General features: G+C 45.8%; 1 protein-coding gene across 1 annotated transcript in view; it reads right to left on the reverse strand.

Moving 5' to 3' along the window:
• Positions 1–9,240, reverse strand: part of TTC39C (tetratricopeptide repeat domain 39C) — a 130,071-nt gene extending 120,831 nt beyond the window's left edge. The window contains exon 1 of the mRNA XM_003784780.3: positions 8,974–9,240. Coding sequence (XP_003784828.1) covers positions 8,974–9,137 — 164 coding nt within the window. The 5' untranslated portion in view covers positions 9,138–9,240. The remainder of the gene's footprint in view (positions 1–8,973) is intronic.
• Positions 9,241–18,437: the final 9,197 nt, after the last annotated feature.

Below are 18,437 nucleotides of genomic sequence, written 5' to 3' on the forward strand. Positions count from 1 at the left end.
ACAGGCGCCCGCCACAACGCCTGGCCATTTTTTGGTTGCAGCCGTCATTGTTGTTTGGCGGGCCTGCGCTGGGGATTCAAACCCGCCACCTTAGATGTATGTGGCTGGCGCCTTAGCCGCTTGAGCCACAGGCGCCGAGCCATAAAATAAAATATTTAAAGCCAAGTAAATCATGGGAAGATACAGGAAATACTGGAAACCAATGAATTTCATTAATAAATTTATTTTGTTTTGCCATCCAATATTCTTAAGAATTTGTAGCATACTGACATTTATATCATTAAAATTATTTATTTGGAGTCTGAGTCTTATTCTGTAACCTTATCTCTGATGCAGTCCTCAGGGGTCAGCCACAACCCAACTGCCCTATAAATTTATCTTTCAATTCACCTGCTAATCCTAGATAACTATTAAAGGCAATGGTCTCTAAAGTTCTTGGTTTATGGAGATATTTAATGATGAGATATATCTTCTAAGACATCAGTCAGCACATGGCTCCTGTCCTTACACGGGGAATTAATTATTCTGTCAAAGAAGGTCTGGTTCATTACAAAAATATCACGATTCTCATCTTCTCTCCCTTGACAGTCAGTATTTTTCCCGGGCAGGTCGTCCCTACTTCAGTCCAGGAAGGTTTGGTCTGTTACTGCCTTTATTTCAAACACATTCACTCTCCCATTTCTCTCCCTCTATGCAATGGCTTCTCATCTTACTTCTCCTAAATCCAGATTTATTCACTGTACACAGGGGCAAGCATCTGTTATAACTACCCTATTTTATCTTCTGATGAAGGTATGTTGAGCATTTATACTTTTTAAATACAGCAGTTTTTAAATTAGGAATTTCTGCCTACTTCTCCTTTATAATATAATTGGGATAGTCTATGGATGTGTGGGTAGATTATTTCATCTATCAATTTCATTTTAGGGTCATAAAAAGAGAAATTCAAAGTATCTGTTATCAAAAGGGGGCATCAGGTCTGATTGCGCCCAGACTCCCAGCTGGAGGGAGCATCACTTCCCAGCAGCCAGGTTCATCTAGGGACCAGTTCTTCCTGCAACTCAGGACAGGGCTTTGGAGTCTAGGAGCAACATTCCTGCCTATTCCAGAAAGGCAGATAACGCCAGAACACATCATGAGATGCTCCTGCCCAGGGGTATCCCAGAGCCCTGTAAGTGACTAGATGCCAGAAGCAAAAGCTCTGCCAGTTAAGACTGGCCTCCTTGTCACCTGACAGAACACTGAGCAGAGGACAGCTGCTTAGAGAGCTACAATCCAGAGTTACAAGTGCCTGGGCCAGGCGCAGTTGACACCGTATTTTGTTAGGGGCTCAGCTCTCCCCAGAGTTCCTGTCAAGGCTCATGTGTGTCCAGCAGCAGCTCTGGGATGTGAAGAACTTTAGGAGAAATAAAGTTGCAGAGTAAGACTCAGACTCCCCACTGCCCCTGCTCGGCACAGGGCAGCCTGGGATGTGAAGACAAGGCCAGATGGTGCCCTAGCACCTGCTCAAAAGTAGAGCATCAACCATAGGGTCTCTCTGGAGCACCTCAAATTGGATTAAGACATATGCCTGCCCATGATGCCAGTGTGGGAGGGGTGATGAGGAACACAGGATTTCAGAGTTCCGGAAGGGCAGCTGCCCCAGGCTGCGCTTGCTGACAGCAGAGACAGGGGAGTTGCCAGACTGCTGTGGCATCTCGGACCACACAGAACTCCAGCACCCTCAGGAAGCCCAGGGATTACTCATCTCTCCACAGCGGTCCTCTCATACAGACAGGCAGGTGTGACAACAATTTCACTGCAATACAAGTGTTGGATAGAAGGAAGGTGGGGGCTGTAGGAGCACAAGGGGAGCTGCATGACCTTTTTGTGGAAATCTGAGCTGTGCCTTCAAGAACAAGACACACCTGGCTGGGTAGGGGGGATGCAAAATATTTCAGCACATCCGGGGTGGAAGGGACAAGGGGAGCAGGATGAAGCAGATCAGGCCAGATCACAGGACAGTATATGACAGTCTGGGCACTGGGTTTTATCAATTCAGAAGACCGGGAGCCCTAAAGGGTCTAAAGCTTGAGGTGCCACATTCCCTGAAGGCAAATCTCTCTGTGGTTTAATCAGTAGCCTCTGGGTATCTGGGCATGACTTGCAGACTGCTGGGGGATCTTGCCCTGATGGATTTGACAGGACACTCGCACACTCCCAACCACCATCCCCACCAACCCCACCACCCCACTCCCAGCCAGGTGTGTCTTGTTCTTGAAGGCACAGCTCGTGAAGGCAGGACTCAGATTTCCACAAAAAGGTCACGCAGCTCCCCTTGTGCTCCTTTTACCGTACAAGTCCCCGAAGAGAGGTGCTGTGCACAATGGTCACACACCCAGATGTGGGCCAGGGACCCAGTTCCAATCACAGCACTGCCATCTACTGCTGTGAGACCCTGGTGGTCTCTCCAAGTCCTTGTGCTTCAGAGGGGACAGAGTTTTGGGAGGACGAAATAAAGAGCAAAATATAAGCAAAACTAGAGGTGGTGCTCTGCCCCACAGGAACCACCAAAGAGAACAGATGATTCTGTGTTTATTTTGATGAGTATGAAGAGGGGGGAAGTCACCTAAACAAGTGATTTTACAGATATTACAGCTACGGGCAAGACTCAGTGTTAAAGTCACTCTTTTTGAGGTGGATTAGGATAAAGATATGAAGCGAAGGTTCCTCAAAGGGAAGACGTGCCTCTCGCCTTGGTCCTGTTGGGAGACACTCCAATCGTGAGGATGGATGTTGAAAACAGGGACCTCCCAACTCCCTAGGGGCTCCTCTCCGTGATAACTGACAGTTCCCCTGTCAGACAGGAGTGTATGTGTATCTGTCTACATGTTGCTTGTGTTCTGAAATTCTTGAGCAAGAGGGAAGAAATGGAGAAAGCAGCCTTCGTTAGGGAAGGGCTCCGATGGCAAGCCGCCAACTGTCTTTACACAAGAAGCCCTATCTAAAGTCAATCTTCCAGCCGATTTCAAGAAGTCATGACTCTCTCCTCTTACACAGCACATTTATGAATCATTTTATATAAAAATATGCATTCAGCCAGCAGTGCAGACACTGGAATGCATTCCCCACCCCCCACATCCAGGGCAGCCCACAAAAAGCCTGTCCAATTCCAAATGGGACCCGTGCTGCAGAATGGGCAGCAGCCTGGTGAACTTAGGAATGGAGCACGCAGACAGAGATGCCGCCTAAGACAGAGACCAGCTCCTCCCTACCAACTCCACCCCCTTCACGGGTTCCAGCTAGTGCTAAGCAGTTTCCAAATGGAAGGTAGGTTCATCCTTGCAGCACAGCCAGCTACCCTGCCCACTTCTTTGAAACCCTCTCTTTCCTCCTCTCAGCATTACCCTCTCCACGTCCCTCTCCCACCGCAGAGTAAGCAGGAAGGCTACCGTGGCAAAGGAAATCAGGTGTGAAATGGTGTTTTAGGAGCTAAACAGCCTGAGTAAAAGTTACAGACTCCTGAGATGTCATGGTGCGTTTGGAGAGCCACCAGGGGTTTCATGTAACTGGGCTAGAAACCACTGGGTGTTTCATTATTGCTTCTCTTTCCCTCTCTTTCCTTATACTTCCCCAAACTTCATTTCACTCAATGTAGCTTCTCCCAGTTGAGTTAGGGAGAGAAGGTAATCTTGCTGAACTAGCCTGTTCATACAACACAGTCAGTTCTCTGTTATCTGTGGTTTCCTCATCCATGGACTTAACCAACCACATATCAAAAATATCCCCCCCACCAAATGGATGGCTGTGTCAGTACTGAACACGTGCAGACTTTTTTTTCTTGTCATTATCTCCTAAACAATACTGTATAACAACTATTTACATAGTATTCACATTGCAGTAGGTATTATAAATAATCTAGAGATGATTTAAAGAACACAGGAGGGTGTGAACAGGTTACCTGCAGACACTATACCATTTTATGCCATGGACTTGAGCATCTGAGGATTCTGGTATCTTTGGGAGTTCCTGGAGCCAATCCCCTATGGATACTGAGGGATGACTGTCTACATGCCTTGGAGCACACAGATTCCTTTAAGGATTCACATCTTGAACTTTCTGCGTGTGTACAAGTGTACACACATATGCACACTACGGCATGGGTACTTTTTTCTGGTAATTTCCTTTCATGTTTCCCTGTATTCTACACACAGCTGCATTTTTAAAAGAATCCCAATTAAGCCAAATGAATCTTTAATGAGTATTTAATTGGGATCTTTCCAGACATGCAATAGTTGGAAAAAAGATGAGCCTTTTTACAAACATACCACAGAGTTAAAGAGGACGGAAAAAGTCAAATATGAGTTTCCCATCTCCCGCCAATTCCCTTAAACCATTCCTGGTTTTCGTTTCTTCTCCTCTTCTTGCATTTCCGCATCTATGGACTCTCCTGTAGACTCCAGTAGCAAGGCAGACACAGACTTCTGTCTGTGAGCTGCCAGTGTGCCCAGAAAAGATAGGCAGCCTGCAAGTCCTTCCTACCCCTCCTCCCCCAAGGATCTGACACACTCTGGGGCAGAGAAGAGGCTCAGAGGCCTGCTGGTCCAGCATCTCCTACGTATGTTTTTAAGTTTTTCCTGCAAGGCCCATGGTTGGTATAAAGGGTCCACAAACTGCTTCTTAAAAGCCTGGAGAAGAAATATTTTAGATGTTGCAGGCTCTATGGTCTCTGTCACAACTTGTCATTCTGCAGGTGTAGTGCACAAGCAGCCACTGACCATGCATAACCAAATGAATGTGGCTGTGTCCCATAAAACCGCACTTACAAACCAGGCACCAACCTGCGGGTGGTAAGAAGAAGCCACCCAGAACAACAGCCCATAATGGGATGCGTGGCTGTATGCCATTCTGACCGCTCTCCTCCCACTGCCAGGCTGTGTCCCTGGGTGGGTTATTCACCATTTCCTAGACTTCAATTTAAACCTCACCACCCCTCTCCTTCTCCTTTTCTTCTTTCCCTGCCCCCGCAACTCCTTCTGGTTCAACTGTCTCCCCCGACCCCATCATAATGCTCAGGCATCATTCCCCCTATAAAACTGCCCTTCGCACTGGGCTGTATGGTGCTTCTCTCTGCTCCCCAGGCTCCAGCACACAGTGTTACTGTCAGTCTTCCCCCACAATGCATCACCCAAATATCTAGCACCTGCCCTGGGGACGTCACCCACAGTCTGTCCTAGCAAGCTCCAGAGCACCTAAAGTCTGAGTGTGTCACAAACACACGTAAACATTTAAGTGTGTGTGTATGTGCTAAGTCCTACTTGATTCGAGCGCTGAGCACAGAGGCCAAGATCAGAAATTTGATGTCAGGTGGGCAGGATCATAGTTTACAAAGGTATGTCCTCGGGCTCAAAGCAGAAAGGCCCTGAAACAGTGCCAATCTGTCCTGATCTCTGGGAAAAAATCTCAAAGTACACGATGGTAGCTCATCACCACCAACAGGGAGGTTTGTTACTACGTTATTGCTATTGTTCCAAAAGAAGTGGCAGCTACGTTTTGAAATCCCAACCAGGAAGTTGTCTTACATCTCAAAAGAAGGCCTTTACTGAGCATGTGCTTCTAACTCCTGTGTGTTCAATATCTGAATTATACTATCCAGACTTCCCACCTATCAGTTCCGAATGGCCTTCATGGTAATCTGTTTCTATGAAGTAACCATTTCTCATTAGGCAGCTGCTGATGGAACTTACCATCCTAGTAGAAAGTGACCTGCTTGCTTTAATAAAAATATTGTTACATTGGACACAAAAGATGTTAAACTGTAACAACAAGACTCTGGAAAGTTTACTAGCAGGGGAAGGAGGGAGCCCTTCCATGGTAAATAATATTCATTTAAAAAGAAGGCAGAGCTGTGAATTCAGTTCTCTCTGTTCTACAGATAAATGGAACCAGAGGGGCTCCCCAAACATCATGAAGTTACTGCTCAGCCTTCAGCAGACCATTCAACTTTGGAATAGAAAGAGAAGTTTCCCATTGCATAACAGGATCTTAAATCTTTCAAATGGGATAAATGCAGCAAACATCAGATCTAAGTGCTATCTGCATAGAGGACACTCTGCCCTATACTCAAACTATGCAGTTAAGAATAGAGCACAACCCTAGGGGTGAAGGCACCGGGTGCAAACACTATACTAGTGTTCACTGAGTGCTTACACTGTGCCGGGGACCATGGATCATTTCTTTTAATTCTAACAACCACACCATGGTGTGAATAATATTACTGCTGCTCCTCTGTTTAACAGGCAAGGAAGCAAATTTTGAGACACTAAAGTCAGCAGCTACAAAACGGGCTAAGTAAAATTGGAACCCTGGCTGCTGGCCTCCAGTCCATGACCCTACCTCTAGTCTCAACAGTGGTGCTTTCCATGGCTGGGGGAAGTGGTTTACACCTGTAATCCTCATATGGAGGGAGGCTGAGGCAACAGGATCACTTGAGGCCAGGAGTTTGAGACTAGCCTGAGCAAGAGAGAGACCACCATCTCTACAAAAATAGAAAAATTAGCCAGGTATGGTGCACACCTCTAGTCCAAGTGACTTATAAGGCTAGTTTAGGAGGCAGGAGGATGGCTGGAGCCCAGGAGGTTGAGGTTGCAGTGAGCTATGATGATAACACTGCACTCTAGCCTGGGTGATAAAGAAAGACCCTGTCTCAAAAGAAAAAATCGCCATAACAGCAGCAACAACAACAACAACAACAACAAACAATAAAACCCCAAATCACAGAAGCGCATTTTGGAGGTACAAAGAATGTAATAACTTTCTACATCCCAAACAGAGACAGGGAAAGGTGATGGGCTAACGCTGTCCCTGTCCACCTGTCTTTTGCTCCCCTACCACCTCTAAGAAAGCTTTGGAACATTGCTGGAAAACAGGCCGCAGAGCAGATGACAAAATACAATAAATGTAGTGAGGGAGGCAAATGGGAAGATGAAGAGAGTCCTCGACTCAGACCTGCAGTGTTTGTGCCTCATCCCATGCGAGAAACTGAGTCTCATGTCCCTCTCTGTGAAACTGTCAGGCAAGATACACCTCAGGCTCTTGTCATTAGCAGAGTGAGAATGTAGACGAGAACGTGTCCAGCACTGTGCCTGGCAGAGAACAGGTACTACAATATTCTTCCCCTCCCTTATCATCAGTTCCCACTTCAAAATATAAGCAGACAGCTCATAGCTACACAGGGTAAATCTTCCACCTCCCACACACCCGCGGAGAAATATTTCAAAGTGCATCTCTCTGTTGCTGCTGAGAACAGAGCAACAATCTACCCTCCATTAACAGTGCATAAAACTGTCTAGGTAAGGCCAAAACGTCGTACTTCCAACATAAAGGCAACCACGAGGAAATATTTAAGTATACTACAGCACCAAAGAAGAAAAAAAGACCATTAAAACAAATACTGCAGAAAATTTCAAAGCGAGAAGTATGGAGACATGTATGTACTTTGATCAGTAACTAAAGAGTAAATTGGACTCTGTGACACTCTTATACAACACAAACTGGCAGTCTAAAATAGTCACAGCACAGTATAGGAAATAGATTTGTTTCATGAAATACATTTTCAGAGGGCTAAAAATCTACATAAAGAAATGATAAGGGACAAGAAAATCTTTTAAATCCTCCATCAACAACCTTCGGTAAGACTTTGGCTTGAAACCAGACTTACACGCCTTAAAAATAAAATGTTCTGAGTAAAACTAAGAAGTTTTCATTTTCAGACCAAAAGAAAACAAAAATGCAAAATGGCTTGTGTGAAAAGTTCAAAGTTGGAGTTATTTGCTTGCCATTAAGACTATGGAAGCTGGCTGGGGAGAGACCACCATCCTTTGAGCTCTGGAACTTTTAAACTGTATCTCTCTCTTCTCCCTCGTTTTCTTACAGACTGTGGCTCTCAGTCACACCTGCACCTTGGTCCTCTCATGCCAATCAAACTATGGGTCTCAGAAGTGTCAAGCATATTATGGCCCTTACACGTGTTCAAGAAAGTGGCTAACCAACATCTCATGGCTTCTCAACATTGAAAGGGCAGATAACAAACTTGCTTCCTAAAACCAGAAAGCCGATGTTCCAGGTCCCCCAATGAAATGAAGGCTCCTTCCACACCCACAAGAAAGCTACCCGGTTTTAGTACTTTCGCTTTCTTTATTTTTAAGTAAAAAGTAAAAAATTAACTGCACACATTTCCCCTTTCCATTCTTATATGCTTATGCATTTTTAAAAATCCCTCCATTTTCCTTTCTTTACCGTACAGAAATTCGTAACAAAGACGCTTGCTTGAAAGGCAACCCATTTTGAGGACTGACTTTTTAGAAGACAAAGAAGTGAGGAGGCAGAGTTGGGCTGAAATTTTTAAATTCCTGTAAGGCAAGCAATTACGCATATCTGTTTTCAAACAATAAAAGCGTCTGGAACGCACAACGCTGCAAAGCAATGCGAGGCGCAAGAAACCGGCAGATGAAGCTGGAGCGCTCCGTGTCACAAAGGCTGCCCGGGCAGCACCAGAGCCAGAGTCACCACATCGCAGGTCCCAAGCTCGCTGCAGCCTCAAATCGCATCCAGTCCCAAAGCCAACAGGCTCGGGACGTGGCGACAGGAGGGCAAGTGCTGAGAGAAGCCGGCAAGCACTGGGCACTCCTCACTCTCAGAGGGCGAGGCTGGGGAGAGAGTGGGGAGACTGCGGGAGCGCGGGCAGGACGCGCGGCAGGTCCCGGGGAGGGAAAGGTCAACGGAGCTGGGGGTGGGGGGCGGAAAGCCGCGAGGTGACAAAGGCGCAGAAGCGCCGACTGCAGATCAGATCGGGTGAGGCGAGGTGAGGACTGGGAATTAGTGACCGACAGGAAGGGGAAGGGGAAGGGGTCCCGGGGGCAGCCAAAGATTGAAGCTCGCGAGCCCGACACGAGGTGCGCGCGGCCGGGCAGGGGAGCAGGGCGCGTCAGTCACCTGTATTGTTTGAAAAGCTGGTCCGACTCCCTAAAGCCATTGTTGAGCAGCATGTTGATGCCGGCCAGGGCCAGCTCCGCGTCCTGCAGGGGCGCCGCCGCCGCCGCGGCGTCCGAGTCTCCGTCGTCCCGCCGCTGAGGCCGCTGCTGCTCGGAACCGGCCATAGGCGCGAGAGGCCCTGCGCTGGGCCGAGGCGAGGTCGGGGTGACAGCCGCTGCAGCGCCGTGCGCGCCCAGAGCCCGGCTCTACCTGCCGGGAGGCGAGCGGAGCGGGCGGCGGGGGAGGGGAGGGAGCAGAGGGGAGGGACGCGGAGGGAGGAGCCGCGGCCGGGCTGCAGCGCGGCGGGGGATGTGGGCGCCCGGCCGCCGCCGCGGGGATTACTCAGCAGCTGCCCGCCCGCCTCTCTCGCTCCCTCCGAGATACCCGGCTGGCGCGGGCACCGGAGCGGAATCCGTTTCCGGGTGTCTCCAACCCCGCGGAGCCGGTCCCCCAGCGACTGCCGCCTCCGCTTCCTGCAGCCCCCGCGCGCCGCCCCGGCCTGGCCCCTCCCAGCCCGGGTCCTACACCGCGCCCCTGGCCCGGCCACCGGGGGGCAGCGCGCCAAGGCTGCTCCGACACGCGCGAGGCCTGGAGTCCGGAACTCTCCGCCCTTCCCCCAGCGGGCCGGACCCAGGAGTTGCGGGGCAGCTGGGGAGAGCCGCAGGAGGCAGGGCGCAAAGGGACAGCAAGCGGGTTTGCAAAGGGCATGGGGAACCCCTCTCGGGCTGCAGCGCGCGCACACGGCTGGACAACAGCTGGTGCCGCCCGCGCGCTGCGCTCTAGCCTCCAGCGCCTGAAATCCCGCGCAGCCCCCGACTGCGACCCCCAACTTCATCCCGACACAGGGGCCGCCCACTAGCACGGAGACAGCCAATCCTCGAGGAGGTGGACTGCGGGGTGGGGCCTCCGGACACCTGCCGGAACGCTCCTGGGAGCCCAGCGCTGGGATTCTGGAGCTAAAGCTCCGGGATCCGGGTGCCACTCGCTCGGGCCCGCCACCAACATTTGCGCGATGGGGCAGGAGGAGAAATGGAGGCCCATATGCCATAAACCTAAATATTTAAAAGTTATAAATCAAGCTGTTAAAATGTGTTCTGACAATTATACTTTTGTGCCAATGAAACAGAAAAATTAAGTGTAAAGTTATGGTTTCATAAGAGTGAATGTCAGCCAGATGTCCAAGGTGACTGCATTTAGTCGTCGTGGTAAAAGTCTCCCTGTTCGGCTCATGGGCTGGTGGCGTCTGGATGTGGAGTGCTATAGAACAAACACGTACTTCATAAATCATCATTTTTCATAAATGCATTATTCTTTAGTAAAATCACAAATATTAAACATATTGTTACAATTAAGATTATGTTCTTAAATGCCAAATTAGACCATCTCTCCTGAGTCATTGTCTTAGAGTATAGTTTATTAATTTCAACTCGAAGAAATTTTGCTGAAGCATTTATAATGAAATTGCTTTTTTTTTTTTTTTTGAGACAGAGCCTCAAGCTGTCCCCCTGGGTAGAGTGCCGTGGCATCAATGCTCACAGCAACCTCCAACTCCTGGGCTCAAGCGAGTCTCCTGTCTCAGCCTCCCAAGTAGCTGGGACCACAGGCGCCCGCCACAACGCCCGGCTATTTTTTGGTTGCAGCCATCATTGTTGTTTGGCGGGTCCGGGCTGGGGATTCGAACCCACCACCTTAGGTGTACGTGGCTGGCGCCTTAGCCGGTTGAGCTATAGGCGCCGAGCCATGAAATTGCTTTTTAAAATGAGATACTCGGGTTTAGAAATAACCTGTGAATTTTAATGGCCTGCATTATAATGGGACCAGTGTGATCAATTATTACAGAAAAATTACAAAATACTAGTTTGATTTTGTCATATGAATTGCTCTCTTTTATGCTGTGAATTGTGTCATCCCTTATATTATGTAAATGCATACCGTGTTTCCAACATTCATATAGGGGAATTTAAGAGTAGTCAGTATTGCTGTCAGCCCTAACTGTCATGTGCAACTGTTGCAAAACCATGCTGATTCTCCTTACATCTGGAACCCGAGTTGGAACACTGACAGAAACAAGAAAATGGATGATTCTCACCCTTGGGAAACTATGCTTTACACTTTATAACGCAGGAATCTCAATATTCATGTGGTCTGAGGAGGATTTGACAAGCTGACCATTTTTTAATCTAAGCATCAGCAGTGTCACAGTCCTTCATGGCATTCAGAGGCTGTGATCTTTTGTTTTTAGGACATGGAACTAAAGAAGCGTTCCCTGAGAACAGAATAGCATCAGTCACGAGAACTGATCCAGGGTTATGCGGCTCACGGAACAGGTTGTGCGTGTGTGTTTAATACATTTAGGTGTGTGTATGTCTAAAGCCAGGCTTAGGGACCGTAGTGCCCATTGAGGCCCACATGAGGCCCTTGTGGGGGAGAGGTCCCTGGCCACATACTGCCATTGGTAATAGGAGCTGCCACCCTGACAACATGCCCAGCACTCACAGACCGTCTGGATTTTGGATCAGTGGAACCATTCACTGTCAAATCCCCCAAACAATGTAGTCAATAAGGGAGGGAAGCCAAGGGCACAACACCAAACGTGGAATACAGCCTGCCCTTCTCCCCCCAGGGAAGACAGCCAAGCTTGGCCCTCCACGCCCCTATTGCATAGGCGGGGGGGGGACAAAAAAAAAAAGAATTTCAAGGAATTGATGACACTATGGGCATTGTTAATAAGTTGTATTGGGGCTGTGCAGCTGAGGATGGGGGAGGAGTGAGCAAAGTGAAAGCATCTTTGTGAGGATGGTTCTGTCTCAAGAATCTTACACAGTTGGTTTTGCAGACTTAAGAAAATTTAACTGGTTTTGTTTGTATCATGTCAGCAGATGTATATTGGCTTTGTGGCTTTTTAAAAAAATTCTGGTATATTTCACAAAGAAATATCAAATTTGATGTCTGTGGTTACTCTAAATAATAGCAGCACCAACAATTTCTATAACAATAACTTTTTGCATGATTTTTAAATTTCCAAATGCCAGGAATTGTGCTAAACACTTAACATATTTTTTTAAATTTCAGATTAATATGAGGGTGCAAACCATTAGCTTACAATGTTTGTGTTTTTTAGGTAAGGTCCCCATTGCAGTTGTGCCCCTCCCCCAGTAGGTGTGCCATATAAATTTGCATTGTGCCATTAGGTAGGGAGCAAACCAATCACTGTCCCTTCTCCTCCTCCCCCGCTTGCCCCCAACTCCAGTTAAATTGAGTTTTGAAGGCTTTATCAACCAGTTTGATGTAAGCATTCCAAATTGTACATAACATCAGCACATTGTACCCCATAAATGCAGTAATGTACACAGTTATGATCTAATAAAAAAAATTTAAAAAGCAAAAAAAATTTTTTTAATTGAGTTTTCTCTTGTGTGGCCTTGTATTAGTTCATCTACTGGCTTCATATTAGTATTGAATACATTAGATGCTTGCTTTTCCATTCTTGTGATACTTTAATGAAGAAAATATTCTCAAATTCCAAGAAAATGTTGGAATCTAGGCTAATACAAAAGTTATAAAGTCTCCATCTCTTTACGGCTAAAATAAGATTCCATAGTATACATATACCACAGTTTCCATTCATGGGTTGATGGGCACTTGGGTTGGTTCCACATCTTGGGTGAGTATACAATGAGCTGTGATAAACAATCTAGTGTAAATGTCTTCTTTCTCTTCTGGGTAGATCCCTAGTAATGAGATTTCAGAGTCAAATGGAAGGTCTATTTTGAGTTCTTTGAGGATTCCCCATACCTCTTTCCAAAGAGGCTGTATTAGTTTGCAGTCCCACCAACAGTGTACAAGTGCTCCCTTCTCTCCACATCCACACCAACATCTGGAGCTTTGGGACTCTGTGATGTGGGCTGTTCTTGATGGAATTAGGTGACATCTCAAGGTGGTTTTGATTTGCCTTTCTCTGATGATTAGGGAGGATGAGAGTTTTTTCATGTATTTGTTGGCATTAGTCTGTCTTCTTCAGAGAAAGTTCTGTTCGTGTCTCTTGCCTCATGATAGATGGGATTGTTTATTCTTTTTTTGTTGATGAATTTGAGTTCTCTGCAGATATACTTTTTGTTTCAAAAAGTTTAGGAGACACTAGTGTTTTGTTTTTTGTTACATGAATAAATTGTATTATGCTGAAATCGGGGCTTTCAGTGTACCCATCACCAGAACAGTGTACATTGTACCTGATAGATAGATAGACTTAACTGTTGAACAATTAAGCCAAGGACAAGTACAACTGTGCCATAACAGGCAGGGGTGATGTGGATACAAGGATAACTCCACCATGTAATATATACCCGATGTGTACGAAATGTGACTGAATCAGATACCATACAATTAGATTAGCATCATCGTGATGAATGGATGTTTACAAATATTTGCCCTGTGGTGCGTGGGTTCAAAATCTGTCCCCAAAACTGAAGAAGAGAACACATGATCCAGTAATACTTGTGGAATCTGCAGTTGACATTGACACCTGCCCAGAATTCACCTTGCAGTGGGGGAATTAGGGTTGTGTTTTCTTTACTAAATGATGATAGCAGATTATAACGGTGGATAATAATGGGCATTCAAGAGGTCATAGTATATATTACCCACAAAAGGAAGGAAAATCCACAGGACACCCCACAGTTGACATTGTGAGATTCTCATCACCTTCCTGCAAAACTAATACAGTGTTCAAAAGTGCACTTGGCTTCAGTCAAAACTGCACTTGGCATCCTAAATAGGATTTATTCAAGTGTTTCGTTTGGACGTTGAGAGAGGGAAAGAAAAAGAAAAGCTAACAAAAGGAGGAAAGAACCAATTTCCTTCCTAAACACCCCGTGGGTATTGCCAGTATTTTGTGGGTTTTCATGTGATTCATTATGAAAATGAAAGTCCAAATGATCAGTAAAAAACTTTTAGGCCTGTGTTTCCCAGTACATAGTTTTTTAGTTGTTGAGCTGAGATGTCTGGGTTGCAAGTAACAGGAAAACCTGACCCCAGCTGGCTCAGAAAAGCAAATTTATTGATTTGTGTAGGTTTCCCCAACCTATACAACTGTATCCACAACTCCAACTCTGTGACTGGGACCCAGTTTCTCTTCCCTGACTTTTAGCTCTGGCACCGTTATGCTAAGTGGCTTTATTCTCAAGTAGCCCTCCTATGTCTCAAAATAGCTTTCGTGGACTTCTAGAGCTGTATGCTTGCTGGTCACATCCAGCAGAGGCATCACTTATCTGATAGCTTAATGAAAATTCCCTACTCGAATCTCATTGGCTTTGATTGGCCTGCTTGCAGTCAGGTGCTCCTACTTGAACCAATCAATGTGGCCAAGAGAAACAGAGCATTCTGATTGGGTTACGCCAGTTCCAGCCTGCTCTGGGACCCGGAGGAGTGAAACCAATTTCACCCAAACTGCCTGGCTGGCAAATTCTACATCTATCAGGAAGAGAGAGGTAAAAACTGGACAGCAGAGATGCAATCACCAACGTCGCCCACCCTTGTCCTCCTAAACATGTTTAGAATTTTTGGAGTTACATTTTAAATGCATTTAGAGAATAAAGTACCATAAGAAAATCTTACTGTGTATGCTTTGGTTATATTAAAAATTTTGGGTAATGCTAATAATCGTGCTTTCATGTGTCTTTTTGTAAATCTGTACTATAGTAAAAATAAAAATGTCTGGAATCCTAAGAAGAAAAGTAGGGAAATTAATGTTGCTACATTTTTATGTCATGTTAACTTTACCATCAAATTCAGTCCTTTTACTCTGTGGTAGGGGAAGTAAGATTTAGTTAAGTGCTTTTAATTAGGCAAATTAAGTCAAGGGTTGACATGTAAAACCATACAGCGGGTTCTTTCCTTTTCTGCCCACAAGTGGGTCACTAGCTTGCCTCTAAGGAAGGGAACATGTGGTAGGCTCGGGGAGGCCTCTTGGCTGTTTTCCAGTGGGATGTGTGTCTCTGAGAGGACACTCATGCTGCCCGGAAGGCCACAGTGGTCCACCTGGGACAGGAAAACATCCCCCTTTGGACTGAACACCTTCCCCAATGTGAATAGCTACTGGAGTGCAGTAAGTGTTTCAACAGGTGTTTATGGGAGATCATTGTTCCACTGTTGTACTGATTCAGGGGCAAAACCAGAGAGGAAGGCATTTGTGTCTTCTGCCCTGGCCAGCTCAAGCAGTGGGCCCTCCTGCACCAGCCCTTGACTGGGGCGTGTCTTTCAGTGAGACTGCAGGGCCTCTCTAGGTCTTCAAATTGTCTCATCCTCTCTCTCTTCCCCCCTCCAGGATGCTTCCCTTCCCTTTAACCCATGTCCTTCCTTTTCATTGCTAGTCCTGAATCTACCACGGCTCCTTCTTCCTTACAGAAAAATCAGCTTTCCCTCTCCCTTGGTGCCTTCTCAAGTCTTGCACCTTTTGCAGCCTCTGGTCCTGACTTCATTGGCCGCTGACTATTGCTCTGTAGAGGGGAAAGATTGTCTCTAGTGTCCTGATCTGGGTGTGCTGAGTCCCTGAGGAGGAAATCAGATGAGCTCTGATTGCAGGGATGGGGACGGAGAGAGCTGTCAAAATGTACAGCAGGCTCCAGCCAGTGTGGTAGTGGATTTTCTCCTGGAGTATCTTAAATCAAACATATCTCACCACTGAGACTAATTTCTATCTGGAGTCTTCATTTTTTATCTAAACAAGAAATTTATTTACCTTTCATTCATGTGACTTTCCCTTGTTTCTCACTATCAATCCTGGTCTTATCATTCTAAGGTATTGTTAATCCTTTCCTATTCCAATGGGGGGAGGTGGCATGTTTTCTCTCTACTCTCTAGTCTTCTCTCCTGACTGCAGGAGGAGGGAGGACACATCTTTCAGTTCCCCTAACCCCATATCTGAAGCTATTTGGGGTGGAGGCAGCAGCAACATTGGCATTCACTTCTCAGAGTGGATTTGTTTCCAAATCTTAAAGTCTGGTCAGATTCCCCAGGACAGTCCAGAGAATGTAGCTGATTGAAATCTGTAAGTTGTAGGGTGAAGGTGAGCTACCAAGAGGGTGAGTTGGAACCACAGGGGCAGCGAGACTGGGCCCAGAGTCTAAATCTTCGATTATGCATCTGATCCAGCAATGCGTTCACTTTGTGACTTGGGGCCGCTTTACTTCACCTCTTTCAGCCTCAGTTTCCCCATTTCTAATGTGAAGATAATCAGTGCCTTCAAGGCAAACAAAATAGAAGGCACGTGGAAGTGCTCTGTTAATCTGTAATACCAAGATGTTATCTGAATCTATGCAATTCATTTTCTAGTATCAATTAATGTCAGTGGATACTTCTGTTCCTGTATTTACTTATCAACTGTCATCTTGAAATATCCAGGTAAAAGAAAATCTGTGCAATACCAGATGCATCATGTGAAGATGTTTGATTTAAACCATTTTTATTTTTGAAAAAAGTCTCACTCTGTCGCCCTGGGTAGAGTGCCAGGGCCTCATATCTCACAGCAACCTCAAACTCTTGGGCTTGAGCAATCCTTGTGCCTCAGGCTCTCCAGTAGCTGGGACTACAAGTTCTACCAGCCACCAGCCACCTGGCTAGTTTTTCTGTTTTTAGTAGAGACGGGGTCTTGCTCTTGCTCAGGGTGGTCTTGAACTCCTGAATGCCCCCCCCCCGAGTACTAGGATTATGGGCATGAGCCACCTCGCCAGACCTGATTTAAATCATTTCTAACATAAACAATATGTTTGCTGTTATTCATGCAGGCTGAGAAAGAAGTGAAGATTTGCTTCAGAAAGTATACTAAATAAAAAGTCAAAATGTCTATATTTTAGGGTTCTTCATTTGGCTTTGAATTGTTTCTGCTTTAGTCATCCATTACTATCATTTTAACACTGAAAGTTTGGACAAAGAGAAACTTGGTATAAAGCTTTTTAAAATGCCCTTCTATGTTCTGCATGTAGAATATGTTTTGTAGTCAGCTTGTTTCCCTCTGCAAGGAGAGATACATTGCTAATAGAAAATAATGCTTTATTGATAAGTAACTTGTGTTTTGCTCTGGGGTTACATTAGCAATCTATTCCAACCCAGAACCCTGTGCCTCTGAATTCCCCTGCAGTAACTTAAGGAACCAGTTGAAGGAAGTTAGTGCAGGTAATTCACACGGGTCTGTCACATTACCTGTGCAAGTGGGCAGCTTAAGGCTGATGAGGCCACACTGTGGTCCTTTACGGGACACCCCCTGAGTGCTTCCACTGTGTCAGGAACAGAGGTATGTGCTGCCAATACTTAGACAAATATTAGGAGGCCCTTGTCCTAGAGAAGTTCATTGTTGATGAGACATGAAACCAGGTACACATTAATAGCACAATATGGTAAGTGTCATAGCAGACCTTGGTGCAAAGAAAGTCAGAATTCATTTATAGTAATTCCTCAATTGATTTAGTATCATCTCCCTAAATGATTTAAACAAGCTTACATCTTATGAATTGATAGTCACTGATGTTTTTAATAATTTGTTCATTCTTTTTTTTGGATACAGAGTCTCAAGCTGTCCCACTGGGTAGAGTGTCGTGGTGTCACAGCTCATGGCAACCTCAAACTCTTGGGCTTAAGCGATTCTCTTGCCTCAGCCTCCCAAGTAGCTGGGACCATAGACACCTGCCACAACACCTGGCTATTTTTTATTGTAGTTGTCATTGTTGTTTGGCAGGCCCTGGCTGGATTAGGACCCACCAGCTCTGGTGTATGTGTCTGACGCCCTAGCTGCTGAGCTACAGATGCCAAGCCTAATTGGTTCATTCTTTACACCTTTAGAGTTTGCTAGGTCACTCGTTTCACTAACTTATAGCAAATCCTTGATTTTTTTGGTCCCCCAAATAGCATTAACTACTTTGTATTCCCCCATTAGTCATTGAAGCTTATCACTGTTTTTGATAAATTTCACCTCTATCTTCCAAAGAAGATCTACCACAATTGAGGATATTTTAAATAATGGGAATATACCTTGAGATATCACCTAACTCCAGTAAGATTAGCCCATATCACAAAATCCCAAAATCAGAGTTGCTGGCGTGGATATAGAGAAAAGGGAACACTTATACACTGCTGGTGGGAATGCAAACTAATACACTCCTTTTGGAAAGATGTCTGGAGAACATTTAGAGAACTAAAAATTGACCTGCCATTCGATCCTATAATTCCTTTATTAGGTATATACCCAGAAGATCAAAAATCACATTACAATAAAGATATTTGTATCGAACGTTTATTGCAGCCCAATTCATAATTGCCAGGTCATGGAAGAAGCCCAAATGCCCATCGATCCAAAAATGGATCAATAAACTGTGGTATATGTACACCATGGAATACTATGCAGCCCTAAAGAAAGATGGAGACTTTACCTCCTT

The sequence above is a fragment of the Otolemur garnettii genome, unplaced genomic scaffold (assembly GCF_000181295.1).
Source record: "Otolemur garnettii isolate 467f Iridium unplaced genomic scaffold, OtoGar3 scaffold00012, whole genome shotgun sequence".
NCBI lineage: Eukaryota > Metazoa > Chordata > Mammalia > Primates > Galagidae > Otolemur > Otolemur garnettii.